The sequence below is a fragment of the Stegostoma tigrinum genome, chromosome 1 (assembly GCF_030684315.1).
Source record: "Stegostoma tigrinum isolate sSteTig4 chromosome 1, sSteTig4.hap1, whole genome shotgun sequence".
Taxonomy (NCBI): domain Eukaryota; kingdom Metazoa; phylum Chordata; class Chondrichthyes; order Orectolobiformes; family Stegostomatidae; genus Stegostoma; species Stegostoma tigrinum.
In genome coordinates, this window is record NC_081354.1 from 164363885 (window position 1) to 164382598 (window position 18714).

The following is an 18714-nucleotide window of genomic DNA, read 5'->3' on the forward strand; positions in this document are numbered from 1 at the left end:
GGAGCTTCACTGAGACTTCTGTCACCATGGGATATGGAAAGTTTGGTTGACACCCCTACCTATGCACATAAAATAAGTTTTTTTTATTGAAATACTTGGAAAACAGATTTTCATACATCTGTGATGTGAAGGTTTATCTTGATTTATATATGTAACTTTAATAATATACTAAATTTTCATAGGCGGCTTTTATTGCAATTATGATTTAGTTGATTTCTAGGGTTGTGTTAATTTTCAAGAGATTATCTATTCCTTCATGGGCTATGGTCGTCAATGGAAATGCCACCCATATTACCCATTTCTAATTGCCCTTTAGAAAATGGCACTGAGTTAAAATGGGGTCTCATTGGAAGGTAGTTTATGAAGCATTGCCATTGACCTTCAGTTCGATTCATACAATATTCAGCAAGATCACGTTCTGTTGTTAGTGTAGACTTCACTTACATGCACCAAATGCATGAAATGCTGAGATTATTTTGGTGGTTGAATACAAATGCATTGTCCATAATCTTAACAGGAATGGTAGATAAACAGAAGTAAAACTAAGTTTCTACTCACTTGAAATCTAGTAAAGTATATGTTCTTTCTGTCTGATATTTCATACTGTGCCTGTTACAACTCAAAATTGGTGACAGTCATTTACTAATTCATTTCTCAGGACAAGACTTGTTGGCTAATCATAGTGAATCTGGCTGGTTTTAAATTTAAACAAAGCCTGGCAGTTAACTGTCAATCATCATTAATAGATACACTTTCTATGGCAATGATTCTACCATCCTGAATCTGCATGTCAATAATGTAGTATTCATATAATATGATTGGCATCATCTGTGAAGAGAAAGCAGAACTAATGTTTTTGGTCCAGTGCCTCAGAATGCTAACTCTGCTTTCTGTCCACAGACGCTGCCAGATCTGTCTAGTTTTTCTAGGAATTCCTGTTTTTGTTTCTGACCTCCAGCATCCGTGGTTCTTTGGTTTTTTTGAATTACAGTATGATTGTTGGTCTTTCCTGGGAAGTAGAAATCTTGTGATAATGGGAACTGCAGATGCTGGAGATTCCAAGATAATAAAATGTGAGGCTGGATGAACACAGCAGGCCAAGCAGCATCTCAGGAGCACAAAAGCTGACGTTTCGGGCCTAGACCCTTCATCAGAGAGGGGGATGGGGGGAGGGAACTGGAATAAATAGGGAGAGAGGGGGAGGCGGACCGAAGATGGAGAGTAAAGAAGATAGGTGGAGAGGGTGTAGGTGGGGAGGTAGGGAGGGGATAGGTCAGTCCAGGGAAGACGGACAGGTCAAGGAGGTGGGATGAGGTTAGTAGGTAGCTGGGGGTGCGGCTTGGGGTGGGAGGAAGGGATGGGTGAGAGGAAGAACCGGTTAGGGAGGCAGAGACAGGTTGGACTGGTTTTGGGATGCAGTGGGTGGGGGGGAAGAGCTGGGCTGGTTGTGTGGTGCAGTGGGGGGAGGGGATGCACTGGGCTGGTTTAGGGATGCAGTAGGAGAAGGGGAGATTTTGAAACTGGTGAAGTCCACATTGATACCATATGGCTGCAGGGTTCCCAGGCGGAATATGAGTTGCTGTTCCTGCAACCTTCGGGTGGCATCATTGTGGCAGTGCAGGAGGCCCATGATGGACATGTCATCAAGAGAATGGGAGGGGGAGTGGAAATGGTTTGCGACTGGGAGGTGCAGTTGTTTGTTGCGAACTGAGCGGAGGTGTTCTGCAAAGCGGTCCCCAAGCCTCCGCTTGGTTTCCCCAATGTAGAGGAAGCCGCACCGGGTACAGTGGATGCAGTATACCACATTGGCAGATGTGCAGGTGAATCTCTGCTTAATGTGGAATGTCATCTTGGGGCCTGGGATGGGGGTGAGGGAGGAGGTGTGGGGACAAGTGTAGCATTTCCTGCGGTTGCAGGGGAAGGTGCCGGGTGTGGTGGGGTTGGAGGGCAGTGTGGAGCGAACAAGGGAGTCACGGAGAGAGTGGTCTCTCCGGAAAGCAGACAGGGGAGGGGATGGAAAAATGTCTTGGGTTTTGGGGTCGGATTGTAAATGGCGGAAGTGTCGGAGGATAATGCGTTGTATCCGGAGGTTGGTAGGGTGGTGTGTGAGAACGAGGGGGATCCTCTTGGGGCGGTTGTGGCGGGGGCGGAGTGTGAGGGATGTGTCGCGGGAAATGCGGGAGACGCGGTCAAGGGCGTTCTCAATCACCGTGGGGGGAAAGTTGCGGTCCTTAAAGAACTTGGACATCTGGGATGTGCGGGAGTGGAATGTCTTATCGTGGGAGCAGATGCGGCGGAGGCGGAGGAATTGGGAATAGGGGATGGAATTTTTGCAGGAGGGTGGGTGGGAGGAGGTGTATTCTAGGTAGCTGTGGGAGTCAGTGGGCTTGAAATGGACATCAGTTACAAGCTGGTTGCCTGAGATGGAGACTGGGAGGTCCAGGAAGGTGAGGGATGTGCTGGAGATGGCCCAGGTGAACTGAAGGTTGGGGTGGAAGGTGTTGGTGAAGTGGATGAACTGTTCGAGCTCCTCTGGGGAGCAAGAGGCGGCGCCGATACAGTCATCAATGTACCGGAGGAAGAGGTGGGGTTTGGGGCCTGTGTAGGTGCGGAAGAGGGACTGTTCCACGTAACCTACAAAGAGGCAGGCATAGCTGGGGCCCATGCGGGTGCCCATGGCCACCCCCTTAGTCTGTAGGAAGTGGGAGGAGTCAAAAGAGAAGTTGTTGAGTGTGAGGACGAGTTCAGCTAGGCGGATGAGAGTGTCGGTGGAGGGGGCCTGGTCGGGCCTGCGGGACAGGAAGAAGCGGAGGGCCTTGAGGCCATCTCCATGCGGAATGCAGGTGTACAGGGACTGGACGTCCATGGTGAATATGAGGTGTTGGTGGCCAGGGAATTGGAAGTCCCTGTTGTGACTTGTTTTGATGAGTACAGCACGAAAAGCTTTGACAAAATGTCTCTTTTCAACAATACTCTAGTTTTAACCTAATTATATAATTCCTTGTCAAAAAGTGTTCAGACCTTCTTGGCTTTGGTCCCTCTCATCACTGATATGGGGAGGCAGAAGGTGTTTCGTTTAATGCCTCATTTGAAAACTAGCATTTTCAGTAGTATGGAATTCTTTCAGTACCACAATGAAGTGTCAACCAGTGTACATCTCTGAAGTTGGTCTTGAATTCAAGGTCTTCTGACAGATGAGGCACGCTGAAGCTGAGCTGAACTGAGGCTCACCTAAAAGAAGGCAGTGGGGTGGTTTCTTTTGTATTTTGCCAAGCTTGAATGTTGGGTCGTAAGTGTTCTGAAGAATAATCAACTGCTGCTCACTGCTTATGTGTTCACTGAAGGATGGCTGTTTGGAAAAGGTGCTAGAATAATTTCAGGAATGTTCTCTTTCTGATAGCAGAATATTGGACGGAAAACAAATCTCTTTTTTAAAAAAAAACCATGGGTGGGCTGTAATACATATTGTCATACAAGCAGGTGCAATCTTAAACTCTAAAAGTGATGCTTTATAATCCATTTCAAACCACTTGGTACTTTTCACATACTTTAATCATAAAATGCACATTGTTACAATAAACTGGTCAAATTTTGTTGTCCCCTTATTCTTTCAGTTTATTGCCACCTTATAGTCAGATACCTATTGCTGTCTTGCCTATAATGGTCTCAATAGTCCAGTATTCTTAGTTTATATCTGTGACATAATTATTCATTTTTAATGTGAAGTTGGACATTATATTCTTTAATAATGAGATCTAATTGGCTTTCAAGCTTCCCTTGATGTTGTTTTCTGAAATACTTTTAATTTAGCTTGTTTTGGGTTTTCTTCAGACTGGAGAATTAGTACTGGAAATGTCTGAGCTACTGTAATTTTTAGAAAAAAAACTATTTCGGATACTGCACATTAGTGTTGAGATGCTACATTCACAAAACCAAAGAATTGGCTGCCATCACATAATATTCAACAGTCATTTAGTCAAAAGATCATTTGCTACATCCACCTCATGACCTAATGTTACACAGCCATTGGTAGTGTGGAAGATGGCAATCCAAGGATCTAATAAAAAAAGGCTTTATTATTTTTGAAACTTGAGGATTTTATTGAATGCATAAAAATCTATGCCACCAGTATGACATAACAATGAAAATGATTGCTTTTTGCTGGTATTAGGAGAAAGATATTGCTCAAAATATGAGGGGTGAGTTGGATTTCAACAGGAAGTTGGTTTTTGGGCAGGTGGTGAGGGAAAGAATATAAACAACAACCCAACCAACATCATTGATTCGAGTCCTGAGGTATTTAATTCCGCTTCTATTTACGAGGATGGGTGGCTTCAGACTTACCAAAATCAGGCAGCCCAGTGATCATGTAACAGCACCTCAGGATGTATTTGGGGGTTGGGGAGGGCCTCGGTGTGATGATTGGAAAGAAGGAGCCTAAGTTTTTTCTTTCTGTATTCAGTAGAACATAAAACATCACAGCACAGTACAGGCACTTCGGCCCTCGATGTTGTGCCGACCTGTTATACCAATCTGAAGCCCAACTAACCTACGCTATTCCATGTATGTCCATATGCTTGTCCAGTGACAACTTCAATGTACTTAAAGTTGGCGAATCTACTACCGTTGCAGGCAAAGCGTTCCATTCCCTTACTACTCTCTGAGTAAAGAAACTACCTCTGACATCTGTCCTATATCTTTCACCCCTCAATTTAAAGCTATGCCCCCTCGTGATCGCCGCCACCATCCTAGGAAAAAGGCTCTCCCTATCCACCCTATCTAACCTTCTGATTATCTTATATGTCTCAGTTAAGTCACCTCTCAACCTTCTTCTCTCTAACGAAAACAGCCTCAAGTCCCTCAGCCTTTCCTTGTAAGACCTTCCCTCCATACCAGGCAACATCCTAGTAAATCTCCTCTGCATCCTTTCCAAAGCTTCCACATCCTTCTTATAATGCGGTGACCAGAACTGTACGCAGTACTCCAAGTGCGGCCGCACCAGAGTTTTGTACAGCTGCAGCATAACCTAATGGTTCCGGAAATCGATCCCTCTATTAATAAAAGCTAAAACATTGTATACCTTCTCAACAACCCTGTCAACCTGGGTGACAACTTTCAAGGATCTGTGTACATGGACACTGAGATCTCTCTGCTCAACTACACTACCAAGAATTTTACCATTAGCCCTGTACTTTGCATTCAGGTTACTCCTCCCAAAGTGCATTACGTCACACTTTTCCGCATTAAACTCCATTTGCCACCTCTCAGCCCAGCTCTGCAGCTTAACTATGTCTCTCTGTAACCTATAACATCCTTCGTCACTATCCACAACTCCACTGACCTTAGTGTTGTCTGCAAATTTACTAACCCATCCTTCTACTCCCTCATCCAGGTCATTTATAAAAATGACAAACAGCAGTGGACCCAACACCGACCCCTGCGGTACACCACTAATAACTGGACTCCAGGATGAACATTTCCCATCAACTACCACCCTCTGTCTTCTTTCAGCAAGCCAAATTCTGATCCAAACTACTATATCTCCCACAATCCCATTCGTCCACATTTTGTACAATAGCCTACAGTGGAGAACCTTATCGAACGCCTTGCTGAAATCCATATACACCACATCAAGCGGTTTACTCTCATCTGCCTGTTTGGTCACCTTCTCAAAGAACTCAATAAGGTTTGTGAGGCATGACCTACCCTTCACAAAACCATGCTGACTATCCCTAATCAAGTTATTCTTTTCTAGATGATTATAAATCCTGTCTCTTATAAGCTTTTCCAACACTTTACCAACAACTGAAGTAAGGCTCACTGGCCTATAATTACCAGGGTTGTCTCTACTCCCCTTCTTGAACGGGGAGCCACATTTGCTATCCTCCAGTCATCTGGCACTATTCCTGTAGACAATGACGAGTTAAAGATCAATGCCAAAGGCTCCGCAGTCTCCTCCCTGGCTTCCCAGAGGATCCTAGGATAAATCCCATCCGGCCCAGGGGACTTATCTATCTTCACACTCTGTAGGATTTCTAATACCTCTTCCTTGTGAACCTCAAACCCACCTAGTCTAGTAGCCTGTATCTCAGTATTCTCCTCGACAACAGTGTTGTTTTCTAGAGTGAATACTGTCGAAAAATATTCATTTAGTGCTTCCCCTATCTCCTCTGACTCCACGCACAACTTCCCACTACTTTCCTCGATTGGCCCTAATCTTACTCTTGTCATTCTTTTATTCCTTAAATACCTATGGAAAGCCTTAGCGTTTACCCTGATCCTATCCACCAACAATTTCTCATGTCTCCTCCTGGCTCTTCTGAGCTCTCTCTTAGGTCTTACCTGGCTACCTTGTAACCCTCAAGTGCCCTAACTGAGCCTTCACATCTCATCCTAACGTAAGCCTTCTTCTTCCTCTTGACCAGAGATTCCACTTCTTTTGTAAACCACGGCTCCCGCGCTCTACAGCTTCCTCCCTGCCTGACAGGTACATATTTATCTAGGACACACAGGTGCTTTTCCCTGAATAAGCTCCACATTTCTAATGCGACCATCTCCTACAGTTTCCTTTGCTCCCTAAATCTTGCCTAATCACATCATAATTTCCTTGCCCCCAGCTAAAACTCTTGCCCAGTGGTATACAACTATCCCTTTCTATCACGAAAGTAAACATAACAGAATTGTGATCGCTATCACCAAAGTGCTCACCTACTTCCAAATCTAACACCTGGCCGGGCTCATTACCCAGTACCAAATCTAATGTGGCTTCACCCCTTGTTGGCCTGTCTACATGCTGTGTCAGGAAGCCATCCTGCACACACACTGGACAAAAACTGACCCATCTATAATACTCAAACTATAGTGTTCCCAGTCAATATTTGGAAAGTTGAAGTCCCCCATGACAACTACTCTGTCAGTCTCACTCCTATCGAGAATCATGTTTGCTATCCTTTCCTCTACATATCTGGAACTATTCGGAGGCCTATCGAAAACCCCCAACAGAGTGACCTCTCCTTTCCTGTTTCGAACCTCAGCCCACACTATCTCAGTTGACGAGTCCTGAGGAAATTGTAGCCCACTCTGATTTATTCAATGGTAATAAATAATGTACATTCAGACTCTGTTATTGGCCTGATATGTACACATCTGTGGAGAGAAATTAGTTAACATTTCAGGCCCAGTGTCCATTCTTCAGAACCTACAGTAGTTGGGGGAAATAAAGTTGTTTTTTATGCAGAAGATAGGATAGGGGAGTGGTTAAGGACTAAACAATAGTTGAAGATAGAGCCCAAAGAGAGAGAGGAACACTTGGCCAGTCAAAGGAGTGGATAATGGTCAGCCTAGGAGAATGAATGACTGCTAATGAAACTATTAGCAGCTAACAGTGGGTGGTGTGTAATAGCAGACCATGTGACAACAAGGCTTCATATGTGGAGGTTGGGGTAAGGGCATGGGATAAAGTTCCTTAAGCCCCAAAATTTTTGAATTTGATATTGAGTCCAGAAGGCTGTAGAGTTCCCAGGTAGAAAATGAGACAGAGATGTTTGCCAGTGAGCAAGGCTTTAACCCCATTAATTTTCCTGGCACTATTTTCTTAGTAATGCTAATTTCCTACAATTCCTCCCTCTCAATAGGCTCTTGGTTCCCTAACACTTCTGGGGACTGAACAGTGTCCTCTTCTGTGAAGCCAGAGCCAAAGTATATATTAAATTCTCTGCCACTTTTTTGTTCCCTTTTATAAGTTCCATAGTTTCTGACTGTAACGGATCTGCATTTGCTCTGTTAACAGCTTAGTGGTTAGCACTGCTGTCTCACAGTGCCAGTGACCTGGGTTCAATTCCACCCTTGGGCAACTGTCTGTGTGGAATTTGCACATTCTCCCCGAGTCTGTGTCGGTTTCCTCCGGGTGCTCTGGATTCCACCCACAGTCCAAAGATGTGTAGGCTAGGTGGATTGGCCATGCTAAATTGCCCGTTGTGTTCAGGGATGTGTAGATTAGGTGTGTTATAGGGGATAAGTCTGCGTGAGATGCTCTGAGGGTTGCCATGGACTTGTAGGGCCAAAGGGCCTGTTTCTACAGTGTAGGGATTCTACGATAATCTTTTTCTCTTCACATAAAAAATCTTTTTTCAGTCAGTTCCTTAGAACTCAACGAATATGCTCTCACAGTCCATTTTCTTCCTCTTGAATTCTCACGAGCTTGCTGTCATTAGGCTTACTGCTTATTCTAGCAATTTTATATGTCTCCTCTTTGGATCTAATACAATCCCAAATTTCTTTTGTAAGCCATAGTTTAGCTACCTTTCCTGAATTATTTTTGTGCCAAACAGGAACAAAAAGTGTTTGTAATTCTTTGCACGTGTTCTTTAATTATTAGCCATCACCGATCAGCTGTTAACCATTTTTGTAATGTTCCCCAATCCATCCTTGCTGGTTTGTACCTTGTACCCTCATTGTTCCTTTTACTTAGATTCAGGTTGTATCACACGTTTTAAGGAATAGTTAAGTTTGAAGAAAACCAGACCACCTGTGATTGACTTTGACAAGCTGTATGTCATACCTAACCTAGCTGAACGTGCAAATGTTTCTTGCTGAAATCAGGGTATAAAAAAATGGAACAGTTATTCAACAGACTAGTCAAACATCTGCATGCAACTGCACAATGCTGCATCTTTGATGTTCCAGAAACCTCGATCACCATTCCTGACTATGTTCCCCATCAGTAAAGATTGCCAACCTCATGTGATGGCACTGTGGTATATCATCAGAAGAGAAGGCTCTGTCAGTCCTCAATTTTGATTTTAGACCCTATGGTGAAGAAAGCCACCTGATTGAGATCCAATTCCCTTTCACCACTGATGTTCAGCAGCAGCAGTATGTACTATTTGCAAGATGCACTGAAGTAACTCACCAAGCCTCCTTCAACAGTGCATTCCAAAACCATGACCTCCACCACAGAGAAGGGAAAAGCCTGCAGTTGAATTGGACTTGGCTGCTGTTTTCCCTTAAAATTTGACATCACCTCGATTTGCAAATATATTGCTGTTCCTTCAGGGCCGCTGGATCAAAATCCTGGAACTCTCTTCCTAACAACAATGTGGGTGTTAGTACACACCAAGGACTGAAGTGGGTGAAGAAGGTAGCTCACCATCACCTTCTCGAAGACAATTAGGAATGGGCAATAAAAGCCTGCCTAGCCAGCAATACCTATATCCCATGAATGACTAAAAGTAAACAAATCCAGCAGCTGAAATTGTGCATCTGAGAAATGCTGTGGACCGTCAGCAACAGCAGAATTATATTTTACCGCAATCTGTAACTTCAAAGTCTGTCAAATCACTTATTCAACCATAGCCATCGAGCGCAAAGACCAATCCTGATTCAGTGAAGAGTGTAGGAAAATGTGACAAGAAAAGCACCAGGCAGGCCAAAATATGAAACTGAGACTAAACTTCAACATGTGATTACAAACATGCTAAACAGTAGAAGTCACTAGTCAGGACTGAAATGGAATACTTGAGCAAAGTGATCCCACAAACAACGAATCAGTTCAGACTCTCTGCAGACCTGTCATAACCAGATGGACAACTTATAGAAAGAGGATTGTTCATGAACATCCCCATCTTTAAAATGGTAGAATGGAGCACTTCAATACAAAGGGAAGATTGAAACATCTGCAACTGTCATCACCTTGAATTGCTAATTGATGACCTTTCCTGGTGATGCCAACATCACAATGAATTTGATTCAATCCAATGTCAAGGATCACCTCGAGGAACTGGATATAACAATGGCTATGGACTCTAATAATGTTCTAGTGGATATCCTAAAGACGTGTTCTCCAGAGTGCCACATTGCTAGCTGTGTTGTTCAAGTAAGGCCACAGGTACCAACGTGTCGTGGTAGAAAATGCCCAAGTATGTGCTGTCCACAAAAAAAGACAAATTTAATTGGACTTGTGGCCACCATTATAGTCTCGATAATCAGCAGAATCATGGAAAGTGCTGTCAAGTGGAACTTACTCAGCAATAAGCTACTAAAGATATCTGAAGCAAACAGAAACAGAAGTTGCTGGAGAAACTCAGATGGTGTGGTAGCATCTATGGTGAAGAAACAGAGTGAACATTTCAAATCCAGTGACTCCTCTTCTCTTGTGGGATGTGGACATCGTTGGCTAGATCAGCAGTTACTGACCATCGCAACTTGCCCTTGAAAAGGTAATAGTGAGCTGCCTTCTTAAACCAGTACAATCTATTTGGTGTAGGCAGAGTGACCATGCTATTGTGGAGGAAGTTTGAGGATTTTGAGCCAGCAACACTGAACGAACAGTGATATGTTGCCAGTCATGTAGCTTGGATAGGAAATTGTAGTTGGTAGTGTGCCCATTTGTTACTGTTGTACTTCTAATGGTAGAGTTTCAAAGGTGCTGTCAAGGAGTCTTTGTGACTTCTGCAGTGCATCTTATAGATGATACACGCTGCTGCCACTGTGTGTTAGTGGTGAAGGGAGTGAATATTTGTGCATAAAAACCAAAAGAACTGCGGATGCTGTAAATCGGGAGCAAAAACAAAGTTGCTAGAAAAGCTCAGCAGGTCTGACAGCATTTGTGGAGGAGAAAACAGAGTTAACATTTCGGGTCCGGTGACCCTTCTTAGAACTAATGGTGGCTGGGAAAACGTCAGTTTATGTGCAGAAAATAGGGAGGCGGGTGGGGTAGGGAGTAAACGATAGGATAGAGCCCGAAGAGAGACAGTTGGACAGACAAAGGAGTTGCTAATCATCAGGCTGGGAGGGTGAATTGTTGTTAATGGGGACTGTTAGTGACTAACGACAGGGGCTGTGTAGTGGCAGCCCATGTGGTAACAAGGGCTGTGGGGTGTGTGGGGTGGGGGGCTGGGACATGGACGAATTTAGGCCCTAGAATTATTGAACTCAGTATTGAGTCCGGAGGGCTGTAGGGTCCCCAAGTGGAAAATGAGGTGTTCCTCCAGTTTGTGCTGGGCTTCACTGGAACACTGTAGCAAGCCAGAGACAGAGATGTTGGCCAGCAAGCAAGTTGGTGCATTGAAATGGCAGGCAACAGGTAGTTCAGGGTCTTTTTTTGCGAGCAGAACGTAGATATTCTACAAAGCGGTCGTCAGGTCTACGCTTCGTTTCCTCAATGTAGGGGAGACCACATTGTGAGCAGCGAATGCAGTAGACTAGATTCTTGGAAGTGCAGGTGATGTGTTGCTTCACCTGGAAGGTATGTTTGGGTCCTTGGATAGTGGGGAGGGAGGAGATAAAGGGGCAGGTGTTGCACCTTCGCCAGTTACAGGGGAAGGTGCCGTAGGACTGTGGGGAGGTGTTGGGGGTGAAGGAAGTATGGACCAGGGTGTCCCGGAGGGAATGGTCCCTGTGGAAGGTGGACAAGGGAGGGGTGGGGAATATGTGTCTGGTGGTGGCATCTTGCTGGAGGTGACGGAAATCGTGTCTGATGATCTTCTGGATGTGGATGCTGGTAGGATGTTAGGTGAGGATAAGGGTAACCCTATCACTGTTGCAGGAGGGAAGAGAAGGGGTGAGGGCAGAAGTGCAGGAGATTGGCTGAACCCGATTGAGGGCCCTATCAACAATGGAACTGGAGAATCCTCGGTTGAGGAAGAGTGGACATTTCGGAGGCCTGATCTGAAGATATGTGACAGAGTGGCCTTGTTACCACATAGCCTGCCACTACACACCCCCTGAGCTTTTCCAGCAACTTTGTTTTCGTTCCTAAATATTTGTGTATGTTGTGCCTGTCAAGCATACACTATTGTCCTGGATGGTGTCAAGCTTCTTGAGTGTTGCTGGAGCTGCACTCATCTAGGAAAAGGGGAAGTATTCCATCTCAGTCCTGACTGGTGCCTTTTTTGATGGTCGATAGGCTTTGGGGAATCAGGAAGTGAATTACTTGCTGCAGTAGTCCTAACTTTTGACATGCTGTCGTAGCCACCGTATTTCAATGTCTTGCCAGTTCAGTTTCTTGTCAATGGAATGCCCAGAATATTTATGATGGGGATTAACAAATGATAATACTGAATTCAGACTCTAATGATGATCATGAATCCATTGTCGATTGTTGGAAAAACCGATCTGGTTCACTCATACACTTTAGGGAAGGAAACTGCCATCCTTACCTGGTCTGGCCTACATATGTCTCCAGACTCATAATAATGTGGTTGACTCTTAACTGCCCTCTGGGATGAGCAATAAATGCTGCCAGCAAGTGACATCCTTATCCCATGAATGAATAAGAGATGTCAGGGCTGATGGTTAACCTTTAGAAAGATGGTCATTGTCTGTTACTAGTGTGGCATGGATATCACTTGCAACTTGTCAGCCCAAGCTTGGATATTGTTCACGCCTTGCTGCTTTCAAATAAAAGGAGTTTCCTTAAAAGTCCTATGTGTTTATGATAGGCTTCTCAAAACTTTAAAAAATTTGACTTGCAAATTTGGAGTCATGTTGAACTTGAAACATTGGCTTTTATTTCTCGTTATATGGATTTTGCCTGAACTGCTGAGTTTCCCCAGCAAAGTTTGGAGCTGGATGAACACAGCAGGCCAAGCAGCACCTCAGGAGTACAAAAGGCCTGCTGTGTTCATCCAGCTCCACACTTTGTTATCTTGGATTCTCCAGCATCTGCAGTTCCCATTATCACTGACTTTCTCCAGCATTTTGTTTTTATTTTGCAAGTACCATGTATGCATCACCAGTTCTCGGTGAGTGTTACAATAGTGGCCAAACAGTGCATTTAGGACTACGACTCATCTATTGCACCAGCTTTTTGCCTCTTTTTGGCAATAATACTATGTGTGTATTTAAAGGCTTGCTATCCATTGATTCAAGCAGCCAAATGGGTTCATGAGACACCTGCAATAGCTGCTCACCCATTCTTCAGTGATGAAACAGATGTCCAACAATGAAAGATAAGCCCAGTTACCAATTGCAGATGAAGTTGACCTCTGTCTGACTGCATAGAATTTTCATAGACCTTTAGCTCTTTTATAAGTTCAATTCTTGAACCAAATTATGCGTTAAAGACAATGGTTTTTTGAAATCATACAGGATTTCAACATTTATATCAAAACTTTTGAATTAGTGCAGAGATTGCTTGCATTTTCAAATGTTTTGTTCAGGAAACATACTTTCCACAAATTTTAATTAACTAATTATACTATGTGCTACAATATGACGACTGGATAATAAGATACAGGGTTAGAATTAGTGTGATACAATCCTTAATAATGCTTATTTTAAATTTGGATTTGGTATGTTCCTCATTTCAGGTGCCACTACTGGAGTAGTTCGAAAATTGGTAGTACCATCAATCTTGGTGCGGACAGTGAGTCATTGTATCACAACGGTGCAAACTTCATCCCATTGGCTAATGATGAAGGGATTCCAATTTCTTTCTTCTTGGTCCATGAATCAGTTTCTTCTAGTAATTCAAGCAGATCTAAAAGTGAGTGAGATCTTGGTTTCAGTTCTGAACAATTAATTCAGTCTTAAGGTGGAGTGAGTTCTGTTGAAGTCATTCTGTCCAGCCTTTGATTTAGAGTGTCGTACTGTTTGATTATATTCACATTTGCTGAGATGTGTATGCAGGTAATGTAGTTGGTGTACTTTTATTGAATGGATCACATACTGGATCCATGGTAGCCATAGTATCAGCATTCTAAACTTCTAAATGTATTGAGGCTTTTTGTTAAAAGTTGGGTTATCTCCTCCACATTAATAAGCAGTATGGCTAAATATTTATCACTGTTCTTAAGCTTGTTTTTAAACCAGCAAAAATCCACATGTAGGATGTTTGGAATCCAAGCGTGAATCATATTTTCATTAACACATACTGATTTGTTAAGCTTCTTTACAGTACGGTTAAAATTGGATGTGAGTGAACATGACAAATGAAAGGGATGCTGCCTTGAACTTTTCTACACCATTGATTAATGCTTATCATTTTTTTAAATGTAACATAGCGGCAACTATTACTTGAAAGAGGAAGATACATTTTTCTGCAGCTGGACAAAACTGATTTCATTATGTATCTGCTACATAGATCACATAATAAGGAATTAAAGGATTAGTGGGCTGGATTGATAGATTCTCATTTGCATGTTTCTGAGGTGTTACATCAGTATAATAGAAGTCATAAGCCACTAATGATGTTAGCCAAAATGCCTTAACAAAATATGTTTTCGTATGGCATTCTATTTGCTGTATTATGTCAAATACATAGTGTGCCACTTTTTCTTCAGTCCCTTTTCTTTAGCTGTAAATTAATAGAGAAAATTAATTTAACTAAAAAATAATTTTGATCTACTGCAAAGATCCAATTGCTGATTGTGGAACTCGTTCTGTTTCAGAGTAAGACAGTGTAGCTCTGTATCATTGTAGCCATAAAAAAGCATGGCATAGTTAAGACCTTACTTACTTCTTTATTCCAGATTCCAGAATCAAAATCTGATATAGACCTGAGACTTAGAACATAGAACATAGAAAAGTACAGTACAGTACAGGCCCTTCAGCCCAAGATGTTGTGCTGTGGAATAATCCTAATCCAAAAATAAAATAACCTAACCTACATTCCCCTCAATTCACTGCTGTCCATGTGCATGTCCAGCAGTCGCTTAAATGTCACTAATGACTCCACTTCCACAACTACCACTGGCAAAGTATTCCATGCGCTCACAACTCTCTGGGTGAAGAACCTCCCTCTGACATCTCCTCTATACCTTCCTCCTAACACCTTAAAACTATGACCCCTCGTGGCAGTCAATCCTGCCCTGGGGAAAAGTCTCTGGCTATTGACTCTATCCCTGCCTCTCATTACCTTGTACACCTCGATCAGGTCACCTCTCTTCCTCCTTCTCTCCAGAGAGAAAAGCCCAAGCTCAGTCAACCTCTCCTCGTAAGACAAGCCCTCCAGTCCAGGCAGCATCCTGGTAAACCTCCTTTGCACCCTCTCCAAAGCCTCCACATCTTTCCTATAATAGGGCGACCAGAACTGGACACAGTATTCCAAGTGTGGTCTCACCAGGGTTATGTAGAGCTGCAGCATAACCACGCAGCTCTTAAACTCGATCCCCCTGTTAATGAAAGCCAAAACACCATATGCTTTCTTAACAACCTTATCCACTTGGGTGGCACCTTTGAAGGAGCTATGCACTTGGACACCAAGATCCCGCTGTTCCTCCACACTCCTGAGAATCCTGCCTTTAATCCTATATTCAACATTTAAGTTCGACCTTCCAAAATGCATCACTTCGCATTTATCCAGGTTGAACTCCATCTGCCATTTCTCAGCCCAGCTCTGCATACTGTCGATGCCTCGCTGAAGCCTGCAATAGCCCTCGATACTATCAACGGCACCTCCAACCTTTCTGTCATCAGCAAACATGCTAACCCAGCCCTCAACCTCCTCATCCAAGTCATTTATAAAAACTACAAAGAGCAGAGGCCCAAGGACAGAGCCCTGCGGGACACCACTCAGCACTGACCTCCAGGCAGAATATTTACCATCTACAACCACTCTCTGCCTCCTGTCAGCCAATCAATTCTGAATCCAGACAGCCAAATCACCGTGTATCCCATACCTCCTGACTTTATTAATCCATTTCATTGAAGTATATATTGCGATGCTATTTTACATCACGTTTTTCCTGTAAAAGTATAAATAAAATTTCTCTACTACCACAAACTATTCTTACAAAATCCTTCTTAATACAATTTTCTTTTTAATCTACAGTAATACAGTGAATATGATATGCTGTATAATAAATATATAATAATAATATAAAACGTAAGTGATGGAAGTACTCAGCAGGTCAGGCACTTTTTGATGACAGAGTAATAAGACAGTATTGTCCAGGACCACTTGGATTTTGCAGAAGTATGGGTTGAGGAACGTAATTGAGTGGGAAGAAAAGTTTCTTTTTCCAGAGATGAGTTGAACGTTCGCCATTATATTCTCAGAACATTTCTGGTGGGTTGGCTTTCCCAGCTGATTGATTTATGTAATGTGATGTGTACCAAAATACAGTGAAAAGCTTTGTTTGCTGGTGGAATAGGCAGATCATAGTAAGTAAAGGATGTACAAATCAAAAAGACTGAGACAGAGGCATACTCATTATATTGCACAGGGTGTGTGCAACGTGAGATCAACATAATTTTTACAAATTTAGAATTTATGTTTAAAATTGTACAACAGTAATAAGAAATGTTAGAGATAGATCTGCTTTAGGGAGCTCGCAAGGAGTCATCTGGTGTCGGCACCATCTTGCATCTTTGTAGTCAGTGAAAATCTGTTTTGTATTTAAAAGCATGTCATGAATACTTACTAACATCCAACCAGCTGAAATTGAATTCATGGAGGCTGTCCTAGTAGACAAATTAAAATTGGCAACTTGTCTGAACAAAAATATCTATAACATATTATGGGACATCTACCTGGCAATGTAAACATCTTCCTCCAACTGTGGTGTGTACATATGCCTTCACCAACATTGCTCCTAAGCTGCACAGCCACTCAGAAAGTCTGCATACAGCAATTGGTGTGCTGACACTGTGTTGCAGCAGTGATTTTGGTTCTGGAAGTCGTTGTCGCTCATAGACCTCAGAGGCCCATGCAGATGGAAACAAGATTAGTGGGAACACTGATCTTCTCTACCTGACTCCTTCAGAAAAAAACTTTTTTTTAAACAAATGCCCAGAGTGTTAGGGTTGAACCCTCTCCATGTTAATTAGCTCATGAAACATGATCGTCATGTGTCATCTGATCTGATGTTGTTAAACACTCAGTGTTAGGAATGAAGCTTGACAAGGCCACCAAGCCTGTACAGGTGAATCAGCAACATTGTCTGATCCCAACAAACCTGAGGTAAGCATGCCTGAATTCAAAGGGGAGGTTCAACTCAAAAGGTCATTATTTGTGATTACGTCCTTGTTCCACGCAAGTCTTTGGTGAAATGCTATCAAAAGTGTATGCTCTCCTAGAGTGATAAAACGTTATGAGTTGCTCATTGTTGCTGGTCCTTTTATGTATTAGATGTGTGAGAGGCAATACCATGTGTTGCCAGTTGAGATACATTGATAGCTGCAAAGAAGTGATACACCTTAATTTCACTTAATGCAGCCAATCTCATGTGTGGAAGTTCCCTATTGTGTCAACTTGGCAATGCCAACTCTCTCTCAGAGGAGCATGTGAAGTATTAAATAGACAGTGGCATGTACCCTTGCAGACCACAGCAGTGCATTCATCCTCTTGCAACATTGGTGCTAGTTTTCCTGAGCCACCCATGGGTACTAACCTCAATAGACACGTCTTTCCAGGCTGCCTTTATATTGTCATGAAAGCCTTTTGTTGCCACATTTTACTTGGCCTCTTGTCATTCCCATGGTAAGGCTGATAAGCAGAGGTTGGGTAATGGTTCTACGTCTAGTGCAGAGTGTCCAGGTGGCTTTAAAAATTTTTTATTCATTTGTGGGATGTGAGCATCACAGGATGGCAGCATTTTATTGCTCACTGCAAGTTGACCTTGAGAAGGTGAGCTGCCATCCTGAACCACTACAGTCTGTCTGATGTGGGTTGACCCAAAATGCCATTAGAGAAGGAATTCCAGGATTTTGATCCAGCAACAGTGAAGGAATGTCGATATATTTCCATTCAGTTGTGTTAGTGGCTTGAAGGTGTTCCCAAGTATCAGCTGCCTTTGTCTTTCCAGGTAGAAGTGGTTAAGAGTTCAGAAGATGCTGTGAGGATCTTTAGTAAATTTCTGCTGTGCATCTTGTAGATAGCACACAACACTACTACTGAGCGTCATTGGAGGGAGTGGATGCTTGTGGAAATACTGCCATCCGAATTGGTACCTGAAACTTAGAACTTGGCATGTGCTAGCAAGGCAGAGAGCTTCGTGTCTTCTTATTACTATAGTTTGGCATTTTACTTGCTCATCAACATGAAATGAATTGAATAAGAATGTAGCAGTGCAGGAAACCCATGTCTTGTCCATTAACCCAAGGTCCTCTTCCCTGGCTGCTTGCCTCCTCACTTTGTCTAAAGCAAAGCTTCTGCCCGTAAAGAGACCATTTCAGGTTAAATGACCTTACATTAGAATAATAATTCTAACTTTATTTATTCCTACTTCCCAGATCTTCCTCATGGAATCAGAATTGTACAGTACAGAAGGAGTCTGTTCACTTTTCCTTGGAAAAGTTACCTTCATCCTATTCCTTGTATCTTTAAAAAATTACTTTTTTCCTAATATTTTCCATTTTTCTTTTAAAAGGTGTTGTAGTCTTTGTTTTCACTTCTCCTTCAACTGTAGTATTCTGTATCTCAACAAACATCCACTTAAAAGAAAACCTTATAACCTTTGGTCTTATCTGAATGAATCTGTTCAGTATCCTCTTCACAATCTTAACATCTGTTTTGTGATTGGTCACCCAAAACTGAACACAGTTCCAACCAAGTCCATACTTTTCTAATTACCTAATTTCTAAAAATCCTTGACCACTACAACTAGAATGACAAGGGCAGCAGACAGATAGGAACAACATCTCCTGCAAGTTTCCCTCCAAGCCATACATCATCCTCACTTGAAACTACATTGTTGTTCCTTCACTCCCATAGGATTAAAATCTGAAATTCCCTGCTTAATGGCACTGGATGTATCTCCACCAGATGGTATG

The 18714-nt window shown here is 42.8% G+C and overlaps 1 protein-coding gene across 3 annotated transcripts in view; it reads left to right on the top strand.

The window, feature by feature from the left end:
• Positions 1-18714, top strand: part of ccdc142 (coiled-coil domain containing 142) — a 157526-nt gene that overhangs the window by 75915 nt on the left and 62897 nt on the right. For all 3 annotated transcript variants that reach the window (XM_059649984.1, XM_059649983.1, XM_059649985.1), the window contains one exon: positions 13311-13486. In XM_059649984.1, the coding sequence (XP_059505967.1) occupies positions 13311-13486 (176 nt within the window). The remainder of the gene's footprint in view (positions 1-13310; positions 13487-18714) is intronic.